Source organism: Dryobates pubescens, chromosome 12 (genome assembly GCF_014839835.1).
Source record: "Dryobates pubescens isolate bDryPub1 chromosome 12, bDryPub1.pri, whole genome shotgun sequence".
NCBI lineage: Eukaryota > Metazoa > Chordata > Aves > Piciformes > Picidae > Dryobates > Dryobates pubescens.
The window spans coordinates 15,551,259-15,568,578 of NC_071623.1; the positions used below are offsets into that span (position 1 = coordinate 15,551,259).

Here is a 17,320-nt window from a genome sequence, read left to right on the forward strand (position 1 = left end):
GGAGATGCATTCCTGTGAGATCTACTCTAGGTGATCCTGCTCTGGCAGGGGGCTTGGACTAGATGATCTTTTGAGGTCCCTTCCAGCCCCTGATGTTCTGTGATTCTGTGATCTTGGCATTGACTGAGTCTTAGACTGGAGGGGAAAAAATTCTCTCAGCTGTTAGAGAACACTAAGACCACTAAATTAGAATAGACATCTCACTTCTGGACAGCTAAAGGCCAGATGAGTTCCAACATAATGATATAGTTCATTAGTCAGATAAAGCCAGATTTGGTGGCCGTCCCCAAAGGTGGGAATGGAGACATTTTGTTTGATAAATTTATTCCAAACTTACAGCCATATGCAGGGGATAAATGCAACCTCTGGCCAACATATCAATCAACTCTGTGCTACTAGTTAGTAGCTATGCTATAGTATTGAATAATATATTGAATATTTTGCCTCTGTCTCCAGATTCCTCCTGAAGCGCCATGGAATGCTCCACATGCTGAAGAATGGGACAAAATGACCATGCAAGAGTTGATAAATAAGATTTGCTGGAGCAAGTACATAAGTCTTCATTCACTTTGAAATCCATCTGCAGAATGATAGTGGGTCCCTGACAAAATCTGGGGTACAGATGAGTATAGTTGGGATACAGGCAATGAGAGACCAGGAGGTTATTTGAGATGAGGCTGGTCTTTCTGATGAGCGTTTTTCAGGCAGTGGATGAGGGTGGTACAGCAGCACTTGGCAGGTGGGATTAAAGGTGCTGGGATATCTGGAATTTTCTTCAGCAGGCCCATGCATACAGGAGTGACAGCATGGGCTTTTGCCACCATGCTTTCACTTCATTCAGTTGTAGATTCTGTGCCTTTGTCTTTAGGAAGAGCAAGGTGGAAATAAAACTCTGCTTTGCAGGCATGAATAAATGTCACTTCCAGGATTGGAGATGAGGGCAGGCTAGGAGCTGAGGAGTGATGTCCTCCAACTTGGCTATGTCCTCTCCTGCACAGTCCTCTCTGCTTTTGCTGCATGACATGCATTGTGTGTACCGCGGAGCAGGCAGGCACAACTGGCTCATCAGAGAGCAGCATGCTATGCCAGAGGGCAGCTCCTTTCCAGTGTTCGCTCAATGGATGGGGGAGCATGAGACCCAAGGAGGGGGAGCTGAGCAGCTGTTGGCTTTGGAAACTCTGGAGAAGTTCAAATGCTGTTCCTTGTTTCAGTAGTACTGCCTGCTGGATCACCCCTTGAGGGAAACGAGGCAACCAAGGCAAACTTTCTTGTCGTCTTTCACCTCCCTGGCTAGTTTGCCCTCCCCAGCCTTCTTGTAGCCTCCCTTCAGATACTGGAAGGCTACAATTAGGTCACCTCAGAGCCTTCTCTTCTCCAGACTGAACAGCCCCAACTCTTTCAGTCTGTCCTCATTCCCATGAGATGTTGCCAGGCAGGTCCTTAAGAAGGATAAAATCTGCTCTTCCAAAATCCAGGCTTGTAATTCTGATGTTTGTCTTGCGTCTCTTAGGATTTTAAACTACACAGTCTCATGGCTATTCCAGCCAAGGCTGCCCTTGACCTTTGCACTACCCAACAGGTTTTCCTTGTTTGTAAGTAGCAGGCCCAACAGAGCATCAATCCTGCTTGGTAGGAAGGGTGCCCAAGCTGTTGTATTGCCTAGAAAATGGCCAGTCTGTAAGGGACCACACTGCACAATGGAAAAAGGAACAGTGTTCACTGTGAGGTGACAACTACTGCAAACACTTTTTTCTTCTTTTCTTGTGTTCAGTTAATTCCCTTTACAAGGCACAGAGAAGTGTGCTCATTTGAGCACTTGTGTCCCCACCTGCTGTGCCAGCCTCTGTGTCGTTCTGTACTCCTCTCCTGCCTCATATTCAGTGTCTTTTATTTGTGTGGCTGTGCTCTGTTTGCCCTTTCATTTGGACTGTGGTTTAGCACTGTGGTTTAGCACTGTGCCTGCAGCTTCCTGACCAAAAATTGCTGTTTGAAATTTATTTTGATTGCTTAATTCTTTCTCCAGCTCCATCTGATACAAGGTACAACCATTTGGGTTGTCTCTTGCTTTCTGTGGTGTTGGTAGTTTTCTTTACAATTAGTTTTCTCAGCCATCTGCCTGCAAACTTGGGTACTTCTATCTACCCTTTCTGTTGCAAGTGCACTGACTCTTCCTCTTCTGTTTTTTACTGTTCTTGGTCAGGGTGCCAGTGGACTATAAGCAGAACTGGATTTACAGCAATCTCTCCTCCTGTAACACACTTCTTTGCAAGACTGCTTCTGCTACCAGTAGTTTTGTGACACTCCAGTATTAATGCATGTATTCAGTGGAAACACATTTGAAAACTCAATAAAAAGCCCCTTAAGACCTTCAAAACAAATCAGATTTTTCCACACTCAGTTGAAAACTGTAGTACCCTAAACACAAAAGCTCTTCCACAGCATTTTCTATATGGCTTGGGGCACGATTACAGAAGGTTTTTTTGTTGTGTGCCGCAGATCAGCAGCTACTCATCCTGGAGACTCTCTCAAGCCTAAACCAGCTACAGCTGTTTAGTGTTTAAGCGCTTTCAGGATTGTGGCAGAGAGTTCTTGCATGCAGGATGTTTTCATATTCTGGCTGATGACATAGTGGTGACTAGGCTTCATAGCCAGGGACATGAGATTTATAAGTTATGGATCTCAGCCTAGATAATTTGCACAGCCCCTTCCTTTATCAGATGATTACAAATTCGTGTTGTTTTATGATATTTCTTCTTAGTCAAAGAAGTTTTAACTTCTATGCAAGTAATCTCAACTCCTTTAGCAATCTGTAGCCACAGATGAAAGAAATAGCAGCAGCCAGATCCTCCTTTCCTACTGCTGTAACTGTTTATGTTCAGAGGACTTAGTGTGGTAGACAGTTGACTCTCTCATTACATTTATGGCAATGCTTGCCAGTTTGGTTTCTCTGGATTATTTACCATGTGTGATTCTCAGTTTCACAAAAGGTCTGGGCAGCAGAGTTACGTGGGAGTTGGGGAATATTTTGACCAAGTGGCTAGTTGAGTCCTTTGGGACCCATCAGACCTTGGGAATTATTAGTCTGCTGATCTCCCCATGAAGGAGAAATGCAGAAGAGTTTCACTGCTTGCTTCCCAAATGCATTCTCCTGCTGAGGAAAGCATTTGTTCTGATGAGAGAAATAGCAGCTGGAAAACTATTTAAAGAAGTAACTGGGGTAATATCAGTGGGATTTCAAATTGAATGGGTAAATGCTTTGGGAAGGAGGCAGGTGCTGATATAAACCCATTGAAACAGTCTTACTATAGACTGAAAAATGACACATATAAATCACCTTGGCTTTTCTGGCGTTGGGAAAGCAGCCTTTATTGAAAACAACGAAGAAAATCCTGAAAGCAGTCAGGAAGCCACATTTACTCACTGCCTGCTTCTGTTTCTGTGTCTCATGCAGAGCTGTTAGAGAATATGCCACCTTGTTTGTGAATATCAACGTCACATCTGAGCCTCATGAAGTCTCCGCTCTCTGGTTCCTGTGGTATGTGAGGCAGTGTGGGGGCACTGACAGGATATTCTCCATCACCAATGGGGGCCAGGTACAAAAATTTCTCATATTCTTCCTCCTTTCTTGTAATTGGAATGAGCAAATGGAGTGCTGCACCCATCAAAGCCCTGCAGTTAATGAAAAGAGGATGAAACGCTAGGAGAACTGGAGAAAATCATGTTCTCAAGGGGTGGAACAGCACTCTTGGCTGACTCTATACAATTTATCCTTTGGGATACATTTGGACAATTTAATCAACTTGGTTTTCCTGCATTCATTTCAGCACAGCCCTATTGTTGCTGTTTTGTTGGGGTTTGCCAATTTGTTCTCTGGGGTTCACTTAGCACCTTTGAATGTTTTCACAAGTTCAAAGCAAGTGCACTTCAGAGGGAAATGCTGCCTTTTTTGGTGTTGAAGCCTCTAATGAGAAGATTTGAAGATTTTGAAGTAGGTAGCAAAAGGCCCTTCCTTCTTGGGACAGTTCACATGACAGAGGACAAAGTAATTTGGATGTGGTATCTTGGCACCCTTTACTAGCCTTCTGCTGCAGTTAATGCAGCTGCATAAAGCGGACACAGCATTTCAAGCTTAAGCTGCTGGCAGCAAAAGTAAGGACAGTACCATGCTGTTCCAAGTGTGCTGGCATAAGGAGACATTAAGAAAGGTTGCCTGGGAAGAGGTGAAGTCTTCATCAACATCTATCCATTGGGGTAAAAGTAGACAACCATGTCTCAGGAAGGATGTAACAGAGCTGCCCTGAGATATGAGCATGACCTAAGAGACTTCCTCCACCAAAGCCCCTCAATCACATTTGCTGTCCCATGTCAGCAAATGCTAGAAGTTGCAGTAAGAGTTAAAAATAAAATGAATCTTCAAGTACTCAAAGCTAAATAAAACATGTGGAGAGGTGACAAATAGCCTGGGAAGAGCATTTCATTTTCTTTGTGCCTGAATGGAGCATGCTGGTTTTGTTTCTACCAGCCTTCCACCTCCCCTTATCCCAGTCAAAATCAACTGAGCAAAAATACTAGAGGTTTCTGACTTAGCAGCCATGACAAGTCTTACAAACTTCTTCAGGCAGCAATTTCAGCACAAGACTTTGTGGATCCTTTCCTCCCTGCTGGTACCCACATCTTCTATGTAACAGTGAGCTGTGTGATATAACACAAGCAGCTGGTAGATGAAAGAGGGGAAGTGCTTCCCCTGAGCCTTTGCAGAGACGTTGCAAAGAAGTGTGTGTCACAGATTGTGCTTTTTTCCCAGACAGCAGTGTCTTTGTATTTTCCCATGGACAGATAAAGCTCATTGCCTGCTGCACCTGAGGCCAGATCTGTCTTCCTTCTGGGCTGGTGCAAGCTCTCACTGTAAAGATGCAAGTTGGTGTCTGTCAGACATGAGCGTACTGGTAGCACAGTGATGGGTAAAATACTCAAAACTTCTTTTTAATGAAGTGATATTTTTATACTAATTGGAACACCTGCATTATATATGTTTGTTCTTGAGGCTTCAAGAGTCTTTAAGCCAGTCAGTTGAGGAAACTATTAAGACAGTCTCCACTGACACTCAGGTTTATGCCTTTACACTTCTGAAAGTCTGGGCCTCCTTATGCTTCCTTAGGACTTGCAGATTTAGCCTGGAGTTCCTTGATTTTAAGCAGAAGTTGTATTCAATGTCATTGTGATTAATGCTGATGATTTTTTTGTTTGTGTTTGTTTTCTGTTTGTTTTTTAGGAGAGGAAGTTTAAAGGGGGTTCTGGTCAGATATCGGAGAAAATAATGGAACGCCTCAAAGACAGAGTTAAACTAGAGAGACCTGTGGTCTGTATTGATCAGACAGGTGATAATGTCATTGTGGAGACTCTAAACCATGAGATGTATGAGGTAATTTGATCAGAATAAAAGTAGACCATGCATTTAGTGGGGGAATACATCTACTGTAGCTCTTAGCCAGATGTAATCAGGACGTACCCATTTGCGTGTGTCTATTTCTTGGACTGGCTTGACACTCTGTGAAGCCTGCATTACAGATTTATTTATGGCTAGGTCTCTTCTTGGTGTTTTGCTAGATAGTTTCTGGCATTACTCTGCCTTTTCTACCTTAATGTTGTCTGTGATTATATATTTTTACATTTAAGGTCTGCATTGAGACCATTTCAAAGAAAAATAATGTTCCTGTTCACATCTAAATTTGTTATCTGCAGAACAACAACAAAAGATATTTTAAATGCCTTTCATAAGATTTTGCCTCTGTTCAGTCGTGCTGTGAAATGCTCCATCGGTACATTATCTCCCACAGTGGCACTCTCGGGCTAGCAGCTCCCTTATGGGTGCAGAGCACAGCCTGCCATGCAGGTATTATGCAGGGCTGTCATGGCCTACAAGATCCTTGTCTCACTGGTGGCACTGTTTGGAGGATATTGAGAGAAAGCCAGCAGAAGGGGAAAGGGATTTTGTCAGAGAAGGCAGTCTAAAGATGTCCTGGAGGCAGGATTCTCCTCCTTCTCTGGAGCTTTTTAAACCGTGGAGTTAGAACACCGGCTTCTCCTTCCATGCTGGCTGAATGACAGCCAAGTCAAAGGAGATGGGTTTCCTGTACGCAGCAGCTCCATCAGCACAAGAGAGCCTGAGAGCAGCAGCATAGTGTCACCCTGAGCCCTGAAACCGAGCATCCTTCATCGCTCCAGTCAGACACAGTATCTGTGAGAGGGATGGAGCTTGTTCAGGAAAGCTGAAACCATTGTTGCTTGCCCTGGAGTAGTGTTCTGTGAACCTGCACAAAAGTGATTAATTTTTTAATTTACAGGTTTAGACAAATGCAGGTTATATTCCCCTGGGGATAACAAAAAGCAGTTTGACTTATGCCATAAGATCTTTCTTGTTGCATTTCTCCAGTTGTCTCCAGCCAAGTTTCAGCTCTGGTTTTGTAGTGTCCAGCAAACTGTCAAGAATCAAGTAATCATAAAGCAACATGCTTTTTTTCCCAGATTCTTTTTCTCAAATGGCAGAATTGTTTTGATCACCTGGAAATATCTGTGTGGGACAGCCAAGCAGCAAAGTCAGGTGTGGGAAAGCTGTTAACAGTCATCTTTCAAACGTGTCCTGTGGGGCTGGCTCAGTGAGAGGCAGCACCTTGTCTGTACTGACTGTTTTATGTTTCAGGGCAAGTATGTGATCAGTGCTATCCCCCCCATCCTGACAACGAAGATTCATTACAAACCAGAACTGCCACCAAGGAGAAATGAGTTAATTCAGCGTTTGCCCATGGGCTGTGTCATAAAATGCATGGTGTACTACAAGGAAGCCTTCTGGGAGAGGAAGGGTATGTGGGGAAAGTGAAGGACTTGGGAGCCCCATGCTGTGCAAATTTTAAAGCTCTGCTTGTCTATCAGGGAATATCACAGAATGTTAGAGGTTGGAAGGGACCTCCAGAGATCATCAAGTCCAACCCCTGCCAAAGCAGGATCAGCTGGGGCAGGCTGCAGAGTAACACATCCAGATGGGTTTTGAAAGCATCCAGAGGAGATTCCACAACCTCCCTGGACAGCCTGTTCCAGTGCTCCATCACTCTCACTGTAAAGAATTGTCTTGTGTTGAGGTGGAGCCTCCTGTATTTTAGTTTGTACCTGTTCTTCCTTGTCCTGTCACTGGGCACCACCAAAAGAGACTGGCACCTTCATCTTGACATCCATCCCTGAAATATTTATAGATGCTGATAAGATGTCCCCTCGGCCTTCTCTTCTTAAGACTAAGCACCCCCTGGTCTCTTTCTCCATAGGAGGGATGTTCAAGTCCTGCAATCATCCTCATAGCTCTGCATTGGAGTATCTCCAGCAGATCCCTCTCTCTTTTGAACTGAGCAGCTCAAAACTGGACACAGTTCACCCTTAGAATATATCCAAGGGGGAATCAAATGTCCAAAAACCCCAAAACCAAACACACAGGAAAGAGAAAGATAATATGCTCCTTAGAAAGAAGAACTCTTCCTCCAAGAATGAGTGTGTGCTGTGTCTCAGAGATGAGTCCAGACCCTAAGAGCATCCTGAAATTTATTGTTGCTAGCTGAGGATGGACAACTGTCAGAACAAGCAAGGATTCCCTTGGAAGCATCAGGGACAGAGTTAAGGCAAGCAAAGAGAACAGACAGCAGATGACAAAACCTTTCCCTGTTTTTAATCCTTTGTTCTACAGACAATATCTCGGAGAACTGAGATAGCTCTTTGTTTGACTGGGGGTTATTTTTACCATATGCTACAACATCATGTGTGTCTCAGCTCTAACTGATACCATTTACAGAGCTATTTGTATGAACAGATTAATTTCTGCTTCCTGTGCAACAGTGCCAAGAGTTGCACCGAGGGAGAATGCTTCTTAATCCAAAGGATATCATTTAACATGGCATAAACAGGCCACTGGGATTAGAAAGAAGTGTAAACAGGCTTATACATTGTGATCTACATGGGATTTTTTGTGTGCTCATCTGAAAAATGCATTGATGTGATACCAGAGTAGATGGCCTATATTTCTATTGCATTACTCTACTGGGACACCATGATTCCTGACAGTCTTACCATCAGCAAAATCAATACAAGGTGTAAATTTGAGCCTGCAGTGACCAGTGGTAATCACACTGAATTTTGTGGCTGTTGTTGATGTTCTGGCCAACATTACTCTAGGAATGGACCGTCATGGTTATTTCTAAATCCATTTATTTTTAATGTTTATTGCCCCCAGTAGAGAAAGCCAAAGGGACTTGCAACAATTCACAAAAATTCCTTGTTAAGTAATAATGGAATTTAAATGTGACTTGTATAAGTCTGTGTATAGAATTTCTCAGGGTTGGAGAGAAAAGAGGAGAGAAACCATTACAAAAACATTTCAGACATGGAAGCATTGTTGGTGGTGAAGGAATTTCTGTACAATTCCTCTTATGGATAATTTTCCTTGCTCATTTTTATCAGAAACCATCATCAGCAACTTTCTCTGCCAGTTATTATGTTTCTTTTTTTCCTCCTTAGGTTATTGTGGTTGCTTTGTCCTTGAGGATGAAGATTCTCCAATTGGAATAACCTTAGATGACACAAAACCTGATGGATCTTTCCCTGCAATTATGGGGTTAGGAGCTTCTAGCCCATGCTTACAGATGTGTATTTTGTTTTGTATGAAGGAGCGGAAGTAGGCGGAGGAGAGGAAGTGGCCAGGTCACATCAGTGTTGCCCACTCCCACAATCCTTATAGATGGAGGAGAGCACTCCTGACAAGCCTCTTGTGTCTCCCTAGTCCATATAAACGTTTAGGTGATGCTTCTGCTACAAATGGCCTAATACAGTAGAGATGTTTGGGAAGCAGTCGCAGAATTCAGCCTTAGTTCCTTTTAAACATCCAGTCAATGGTTTGAGGTTTCTTTGCTGTGGAGTAGGTTTAGAAATAATTCCCTTTCTTACTTAGCTTTGTGAGCCTTTATTCAGCTTATATCAGGCCTTGTATTTAGCACCTGAGCCAAAGCAAAAATGCTGTTATCCAAGAAATCCTCATTTGCCCTCTCTCCTCACTGAGCTGAGGCAGGACAATGAACATCACCTGGTGGTCAAGCAAGACAGCAGCTGTACAGTGAGGAAACCCAGATGCTGAAGAAGCTGCCAAGTAAAAAAGTTGTAGTTTGGACAAACAGATGAGAAAATATGTTGAGAAAATATGCATTGACTGGCTTTTCAAATAGGTTAAACCAGTATAAACAAACAGTCTTTACAAATGTTTCTGCTGTAATCTAAATTGACTGCTCCAAAAGGCCAATATAAATGTCAGACAACTAATCCTTAAGTGTCTGGTAAGGAAAGGTTGCCACTTCTTCTGAACTCTACGTGTTTATGGGCATGTTCAAGGCTTAAAAAAACTCCATGACCTGAGAGCAGTAAGCCTTTTCCAAAACATGTATGGCAGTTTCCTGCTTTCTCCTTGTGGATTTATGTAACTTTCTAAGAGTGCAGGAACATACTTCATCCCCTGGGTATCTTCACTAAGGTCAGATGAAATGATCACCAAATCTGTGTCCTTCAAGCTGAATAAATATTAATCCCAGTTCTTACATGACCGGTCCAAGAGACCGTGCAGTGCTTGTCAGAGGTGAAAGCTCTCATCCCTACTAACACAAATTGAAGTGGCAGTGGTATGGCCAGCTGTCTGTGAGACTTTCAAGAAAACTCAGGGTCTCAGTCCTTTTGTAAAAGACTAAAGTTTAAGAGGGTGGATAGTGCAGGCTATTTCTGGACAGTGTCCTCTCTGCCCACTTTGGGTATAACTTTGCTCTCCTGAATTAGTGGGGGTGGAGAGCTCATTCTCACAGAGCAAAATGAGGCAACTTTGAAAACACACTTGCAGTCCCAAACTTTCTGATCTGGTAGCTGTCAGACAGCCCTAGGCATGCATGCAATTTCAGTTAACTGAGGCTGCTACCCTGCATAGACTTTTTCACCTGTATGACCTGTAATTATTAACTGATGAGGTATGATGAAAAACTGGCAAACCATTACATACTGGTCAAGTGCTTTGCTCATATTTTCTACTCATTTCAAGTCAGAGCTTGTGAATCAGCTGGGTTGCTGACACTGCATGATATTTATATATCCTATTTTTCTTTTCAGTTTCATCCTTGCCAGAAAGGCTGTTAAGCTGGCCCATCTCACTAAGGAAGAGAGGTAAGAGTTCAGAAACTAAATATTCAGAAAGAAGTCAGTCCTCTGGGATGCTCTCCCACTTTAGTATAGAATAGAATAGACCAGACCAGACCAGGTTGGAAGAGACCTTCAAGATCATCGCATCCAACCTATCATCCAACACCACCTAATCAACTAAACCATGCAACCAAGCACCCCATCAAGTCTCCTCCTAAACACCTCCAGTGATGGAGACTCCACCACCTCCCTAGGCAGCCCATTCCAATAGCCAATCACTCTCTCTATGAAGAATTTCTTCCTAACATCCAGTTTAAACCTCCCCTGGTGCAGCTTGAGACTGTGAACTGTTGTTCTGGTGCTGGTTGCCTGGGAGAAGAGACCAGCCCCCACCTGGTTACAACCTCCCTCCAGGTAGTAGTAGAGAGCAAGGTCTGCCCTGAGACTCCTCTTCTTCAGGCTAAGCAACCCCAGCTCCCTCAGCCTCTCCTCATAGGGCTTGTGCTCCAAACCCCTCACCAACTTTGTTTCCCTTCTCTGGACACATTCCAGGAAGTCAACATCTTTCCTAAACTGAGGGGCTCAGAACTGGAAATCAGACTGCAAAACAAAGCCAAACGATGTATTGCAGCAAATGTGATTTCTTTATAAGAATAGCAATAGTTAAGAGGGATTTTTCCACCTTTTTTCTTTTTTCCTGACTCTGATTTTATTTGCATGTAGGAAGAAGAAGATCTGTGAGAGTTATGCCAAGGCAATGGGAATGGAAGAAGCTTTACATGTAAGAAACGAATGCCTGGTTTTCACCTCTGCTGTAGAGTGATGTTGCTTCTTTGTTTTGGAAGATGAAGCCAAAATTCCTGGTACCTAAATGTGTACCTAAAATTGCAGGTTGTGCCATACAGTCTGTATTCCCAAGAGGGCAGCAGCATCTAGTACAGGAAGAAAAGAGCTGCCAATCTCATTCTTTACAAGAAAGAAAGAAGGCAGTGCATGGTTTTATTTGTCTTGTCATTTCCCCATGAGAGGATTTGTTTTGCATGGATGGATGGCATTAGCCAGGTGACACAGCACTCTAGCCTGTTTTTCCCCTCTTCAAAGGAAATTTGGGGTTTTATTTCCATTTTCTCTGCCATAGTTTCATTCTCTATTATTTGCTAATATTTACAGCCTGTACATTATGAAGAAAAGAACTGGAACATGGAGCAATATTCAGGGGGTTGTTACACTGCCTACTATCCACCAGGCATAATGCATTCTTATGGAAGGTAATCCAGAGAACGTTTTGCTTTGTAATTTACACTTCTTAGCTCATGTACAATGCAACAAACTGAAGGGACATGTAGCATATTGAGGGAACTCCAACCATCTTTCCGCTCCCTAGTCCCCAGCTAGCAAGGATCTTGGTACTGACTTTAGTAAAAGCTGAGTTTCTCTTATGACTTCCAAGGAAACAAAGCACAGTCACAAAGGGACATGCTAGAGGCAGGAAACCTTTCCCTCCTAGGTTACCAACAGTATTTGCCTCTACACAGTAATGATAGTAGATCCCTTAATGCTTTCTAAGACCTCACGGGCACACATCTTGGACAGGTGAAGAGTCTTCAACTGACTGTGTAGATGAGCACCAGGTCCTGACAAAGCCCATTGAAACACATCACAAGGGGACCCATCACTGCAAAAACATCTTTCACATCCTATTGTAATGACAGGATAACAATGGTGCTCCCATCTAGAAGACATAAATCTGTCAGCTGCACTGCATTTCTGCAGGCTGTTAGGATTATCCCTTATCCCCACACTAAAATAAGACTCATATTACTTTGCACAGAAATCAGGAACACTGATTTATGCCTTACATTTCCACTCTCTCAGATCTTGTTTGTGTTCAGAAGCAAGTGGGTGGTCCTGCAGGGACAGCTCATTGCACCATGCTCTGCAGCAGTTCTGAAGAACTGAAGTCGAGTGCTCCATCAAAGCCCATAAATAGCTTTTAGAAGGATCTTAGAAGGATCATCACCTTCCTCTTACTTGACATCTGACATTCTCCATTTGTTTTGAAGGACCATTCGCCAGCCCGTTGGCAGAATCTACTTTGCTGGCACGGAGACAGCTACCCAATGGAGTGGATACATGGAGGGGGCTGTGGAGGCAGGAGAGAGAGCAGCCAGAGAGGTAGAGACCATTGGTTTGTTTTCAACATCTCTATCAAAAAGGTTCAAAAGGATTAAGTACAGCTGGGAGGGTCTGATTTCATGCATCACACCCTGTAGTTCTGCAGACACTCCTGGAACTGATAGGGAAGAAAAGGGTATGAACCAAAGGCTTTTTAAAATGTATCCTAAACTTTACTTCCTTTCCTACTGAATAAAGCTAAGCCAAGAATCTCACCCAAATCAGAACTTCATGCAGTGTGATGCTGCACTGGAGACTTCAAATGAAGCTCATGCCATACACCTCATGTCTAGAGGGATAAACCTTCCAACCTGATGCTGCCCTTAGATACACTGCCACAGTTTCTAACAAATTAATCACTGTATGTTTAAAAAATAATTTAAGTCATTACAAATGCTCACAGCTGTTTCCCGTGCAGCAATCTGGAAATCTGAGTATTGTTCTCATTTTTGATCTATCCCTTCTGCTTCTCCCTTTAGGAGAGAGTACCCTTAGCTCAGCTTTATGAATTTGTAATAGGCAGTTCTGATAACATCTAAATCTCCTCAGAGTGACATGCACTGGGCTGTGTTCCCAGTCCCAGTGAAATCCCTTTACAGTAGTCTGGAGGGAGGGGAACAAAAAAGAACATTAAAGGGTGTACTTTGCAGTGAAAACTGCTGTATGGCAGAGCCATAGAACTGTTATTTAAGGGAAAATCAGCCTTTTCCTTCCATTTGACAGAATGCCACACTCGCCTTACAATCCTCATTACCTGTGCTGTTTCAGGTCATCTAATTTCTTTTCTTTTTTTCTCCATGCCTTTGAGCAGGAGTTAAAGACTGCTGTCTCCTTCTGGAGACCTTCATTTGCCCCTGAGAACTGCCATGATTGTTACAATCAGTTTATCCTCAAGAAGAATCCTCAGTGAGCTTTGTACTGCCTGAATAGCCAGAAGATAACTTCCTAATTATATGTTTTGAAAGCCCCAGAGTTGTATCTCTCCTCTTTCTAGGGTGTGATCCAAGAAGCATCGCTCCTAACAGGCTTTGCGTCCCCAGTGTGTGGCAGTAACTTCACCTTGCTATTTTTCACACTGTCATATGAAAAAGCTTTTTTTTTATTTTCCTTAGACTCAGACAAAAAAAATGTAAAATAATCATTTGAAGATGCTGTAGTTCATGTGGATTTCTAAGTGAAGTCCTGCCTTTTACTAATGACTCTGTGGAACTGTCCATTTATCCTGGTTAGGCACACAACCATTTGATGGCCAGCTATGATACACAAACTCCTAAAACTAAAACAAATAAATATTTCTCCCAGGTATTGCACCATATGGGGAAGATCTCAGAGACTGAAATTTGGATGCCAGAGCCAGAGTCAAAGGTAAGCTAGACTTTGTCCTTGTCACCTGGTCATGCATGTACCCCTCAGTCAGGCTACAATCCCTGTTTTGGCAATTCCTATAGAGCCTGTTCCCTGGCAAAGTTTTGCTTACCTCACATGCTGATGGTATTCATTATTTTTGAATCACCTGAGGAATACTGCTGCCTCTGTTGTGGTGGGTTGAAATCCCCCTCAACAGAAAGTTTGCCAGGCCAGCTCAGTTGAAAGCAAAGGAAGCTATATTTACAAGCAAAACTACAAAATATACAATACTTATATATATATTTACAATTGATAAACAGCACAAGAACCCCTCTGGACAAAACCAGGGGGCTACCAACAGCTTCCTCCTCCCTACTCCCTTCCCTCCCCCTGTACACGGGACAAGAGAATGACAAATAGCAGAGAGTCACTTGTTAGTGCTTAACCATAACAAAGAAATGCAGTCATGGTCAGCAAGCCAGCAGAAGCAGCAGCTAATGTCTGCCAGAGCAAAGGAAGCTGAAAATAGAGAGAGTTAGTTTATACAACTAACCTTATGTCAGATCTCAGGGCAAAGGATTATTTAGACCTTACCGTTATTTTCCTTTTTACATCCAATGGTAACTTATTTACATTCTACTGCTTTTCTGCTCAGGATCTGTGGAAATTTTTCCAGGCACAGCCTGAAACCACCACACTCTCTCTGTGGGGTGGATGGCAAGAGCCAGAGACAAATATCTCGGAGCCTGGGGGACTACAATATCAGCCTAGTTCTGCCCAGTCCCATGGTTTTAAGCCAAATAGAACTTCCTTCCAGTCACAAATAACTCTACCTCCACTGTCCTGTGGCTGTTCAGGATGACAAAAATACAAGTTTCACACCCCTACTCTCCTTCCCACTCGCTGTTTGGTCCTTGGGAAACCCTGTGATCTCCTCAGCCAAGTGAGGGATGTTTGGCAATCCCACAGTGGCACTCTCCCCACTCACATGGTGACAGAAGCCTTGCAGTAGTACCATCTCCTTTCTCCCCCAGGATGTTCCAGCCAAACCATTCCCCACCAGCTTCTGGGAGAGAAACCTGCCATCTGTGCCAGGGCTGCTGTGCCTGCTTAGCTGTACCATGTGTGTCACCTCTGTGGCTGCCGTGGGGCTGTTTGCTTATAAAAAGGGACTACTAATTCGGAACTAATTCGGAGACCACATGTCCAGGTGAAGCTGAATCTTCTTCAGAGGAGTGTTACTTTTGGACAGAAATATGGACATCTGGAATGGGCAAAAGCTGTTCTTGTGATTTTTCTTCTTAGTACCACAATTAATTCATCAAATCACCTGCAGTTCCTACCAGCTAAACATAAATAAATCAACTGTGGGGGCATTTTCCCCAATTCGCCTTTTCCTCATCCATTTGTTTTCATTGGACCTGATGATACCAATGGTATATTCCTAAGACAGCCAAGGCAAAATGCAAATCACACCTTTCCCAAAAGGCAAAGAGGTCTTGGAGAATTCGTTTGTTTCAGCTTGCCACTTTATTTTTGTACCACATGAGATAATAAATGCCCTTCTGTATTCACCTCAGTTAGCAGCTCAGACTCGCTGAAGTTATTCCCGCAGCATCCCCACTGCACAGAAAAGATTAGCATGCCAATCAGAGGTGGAATTGCCAAATTAATTTCCAAATGCATTTGATTAATTATTAATCACCACGACATGAAACTTGTCTGTGAGCTGGATGAAAAGAGCTAATTAGCATGAAGCAGCTCAGTAAATGGTGAGAGAGGAAGTGTGAGTGGACTTTATTCTGCCCGCTGCCGAGCAAGCATCTGCGCTTTTCTGTTCTGCAGAGTGCCTGCGTTCGTGTGGCACGGCCGTGGCATGGTGCCGTAGTTTTAGGGAGCAGACAGATGCTCTTTACCCCTCCCCAAAGGAGTAAAAGAAAATGCTCCCCCCAGGACTGGAAAGAATCAGAAATTTAAATGGGAGTACTATTCACAGCTGTATACAACAGTACAAACAACAGGCAAAAATACCCAACAGTTCATATTCAGCCTGGGCCCAGCTCTCCAGCCTGGGCTTCTCCAAAACCTCACTAGGGCATCACCTTCCAAAACCTCCCCTGCAACCAGGCCTCAGTACCCCAAGCCTCAGAGCCCCCCCCTCCCCATACTTCCCTACCCAGGCCTGAATGGCACAGTAAAAATTGGCTCTGCCAAGGCCAAAGCCAGGCTGCAAACCTCCCGCCATGAGAGATAAGGTTCAGCTGGGAGAAGAGAGAGAGAGGGAGAAACTGAATGTGCAGCCAGTTTTTATAGGGAAGGTAGATGCAGGCTGATGGGAATAAAATAACAAAAAGATTACACTTTCCAGCCCACCTCCTTGCACCTCTCTGGTACTTGGAGGTCTTTCAACTCCATGGTAAAGACATCCAATTTCTTAAACCCATAATACATGGCTCTTGGTTACTCCACAGCCCAAGAGCATCTGATCCAGCCCAGCCACTTGCTGTTAAAGTGAAGTAAAATCAATTTGCCAAGTTAAAGCCCCTCTGGCCTGCAGCAGGTGCTGGCTGTTATTTTCTGGAGGGCAGCAACTTCCTGGCTCCCTGTCAATTTGCTGCCCCTTGTTTTGCTCACAATCCGTACCGCCTTCCTCCAAAAAGGAGAAGTACATTTGGGGCTTGAATTACTGCCTTGTAAATTACAGTAATTGGATGCATCTGCCTGTTCCACTCTTACTATGTACATGACAGACTTTAAATAATCACTTTAATGTTTAACTGACAATGTACTGTCGTTATGCAGTCCTCTTTTTTTGCCACAAAATGTGGCAATTGTATGTATCCATGAACTCAGCTGTCATTCAACGTGGGTGAAATGTGCCTTTCAATAATTCTGAAACCTTAATAAGAGGAGCTCTTCTATAAACTTTTCTTCAGATTTTCTCCTGTGTCATTTTCTTGGGTGAATTTATGGAAGATGGTGTTTGTCTACTGTGTTAAATCACTCGGCTTATCGCATGCAGCAGCCACCAAAATGGTGTTCTCCTCAATATGATCCCAATGGATACGCCAACAGAAACACCTACCTACCCAAGATGACATCGCTTCTGGTCTCTGCTTCAACAACATCCTCTCACTTCTTTGTATCAAAACCTTGTAGACACTCTTAAGTGCAGACCAACCTCAGCCTAAGTGCTGGTGGGCTCCAAATCAGAAGCCGTTTCCAAAGGAAAGGGCATGCCTGAGGCAGCCCTTTCTCATGAGATGTGAGGAAGGTGCTCATGCTCCCAGTGTGAAGCACCACACAGAAAAGGTTGCAACGACAGGACAGGTCTCTTGAGCTACTTTGTTCATTGTTCACAGCCATTCTGTGTGAGGATCATCCAGCCAGTACTGGCTTCTCTGGGGTAAAAAGACCTGAACAGATTATTTATAAGAAGAATATCTACATTTTCAACTACAGCTTGCCCATCTACCTTGAACTTACAGAGGCACTCCAAATTACTCTCACAGTGAAGGAGAGACTAAGCCTCAATAGGAAGCAGCAATATTGATTTTGAACATACTAAACTTTAGTATTAAATGTTTAA

At 43.5% G+C, this 17,320-nt stretch overlaps 1 protein-coding gene across 1 annotated transcript in view; it reads left to right on the top strand.

Moving 5' to 3' along the window:
* Positions 1-14,957, top strand: part of LOC104303808 (amine oxidase [flavin-containing] A) — a 39,908-nt gene extending 24,951 nt beyond the window's left edge. The window contains exons 5-15 of the mRNA XM_054166094.1: positions 457-548; positions 3,452-3,593; positions 5,273-5,422; positions 6,701-6,860; positions 8,557-8,653; positions 10,180-10,233; positions 10,933-10,990; positions 11,380-11,477; positions 12,273-12,384; positions 13,687-13,749; positions 14,766-14,957. Of these exons, the coding sequence (XP_054022069.1) occupies positions 457-548; positions 3,452-3,593; positions 5,273-5,422; positions 6,701-6,860; positions 8,557-8,653; positions 10,180-10,233; positions 10,933-10,990; positions 11,380-11,477; positions 12,273-12,384; positions 13,687-13,749; positions 14,766-14,921 (1,182 nt within the window). The 3' untranslated portion in view covers positions 14,922-14,957. The remainder of the gene's footprint in view (positions 1-456; positions 549-3,451; positions 3,594-5,272; positions 5,423-6,700; positions 6,861-8,556; positions 8,654-10,179; positions 10,234-10,932; positions 10,991-11,379; positions 11,478-12,272; positions 12,385-13,686; positions 13,750-14,765) is intronic.
* Positions 14,958-17,320: the final 2,363 nt, after the last annotated feature.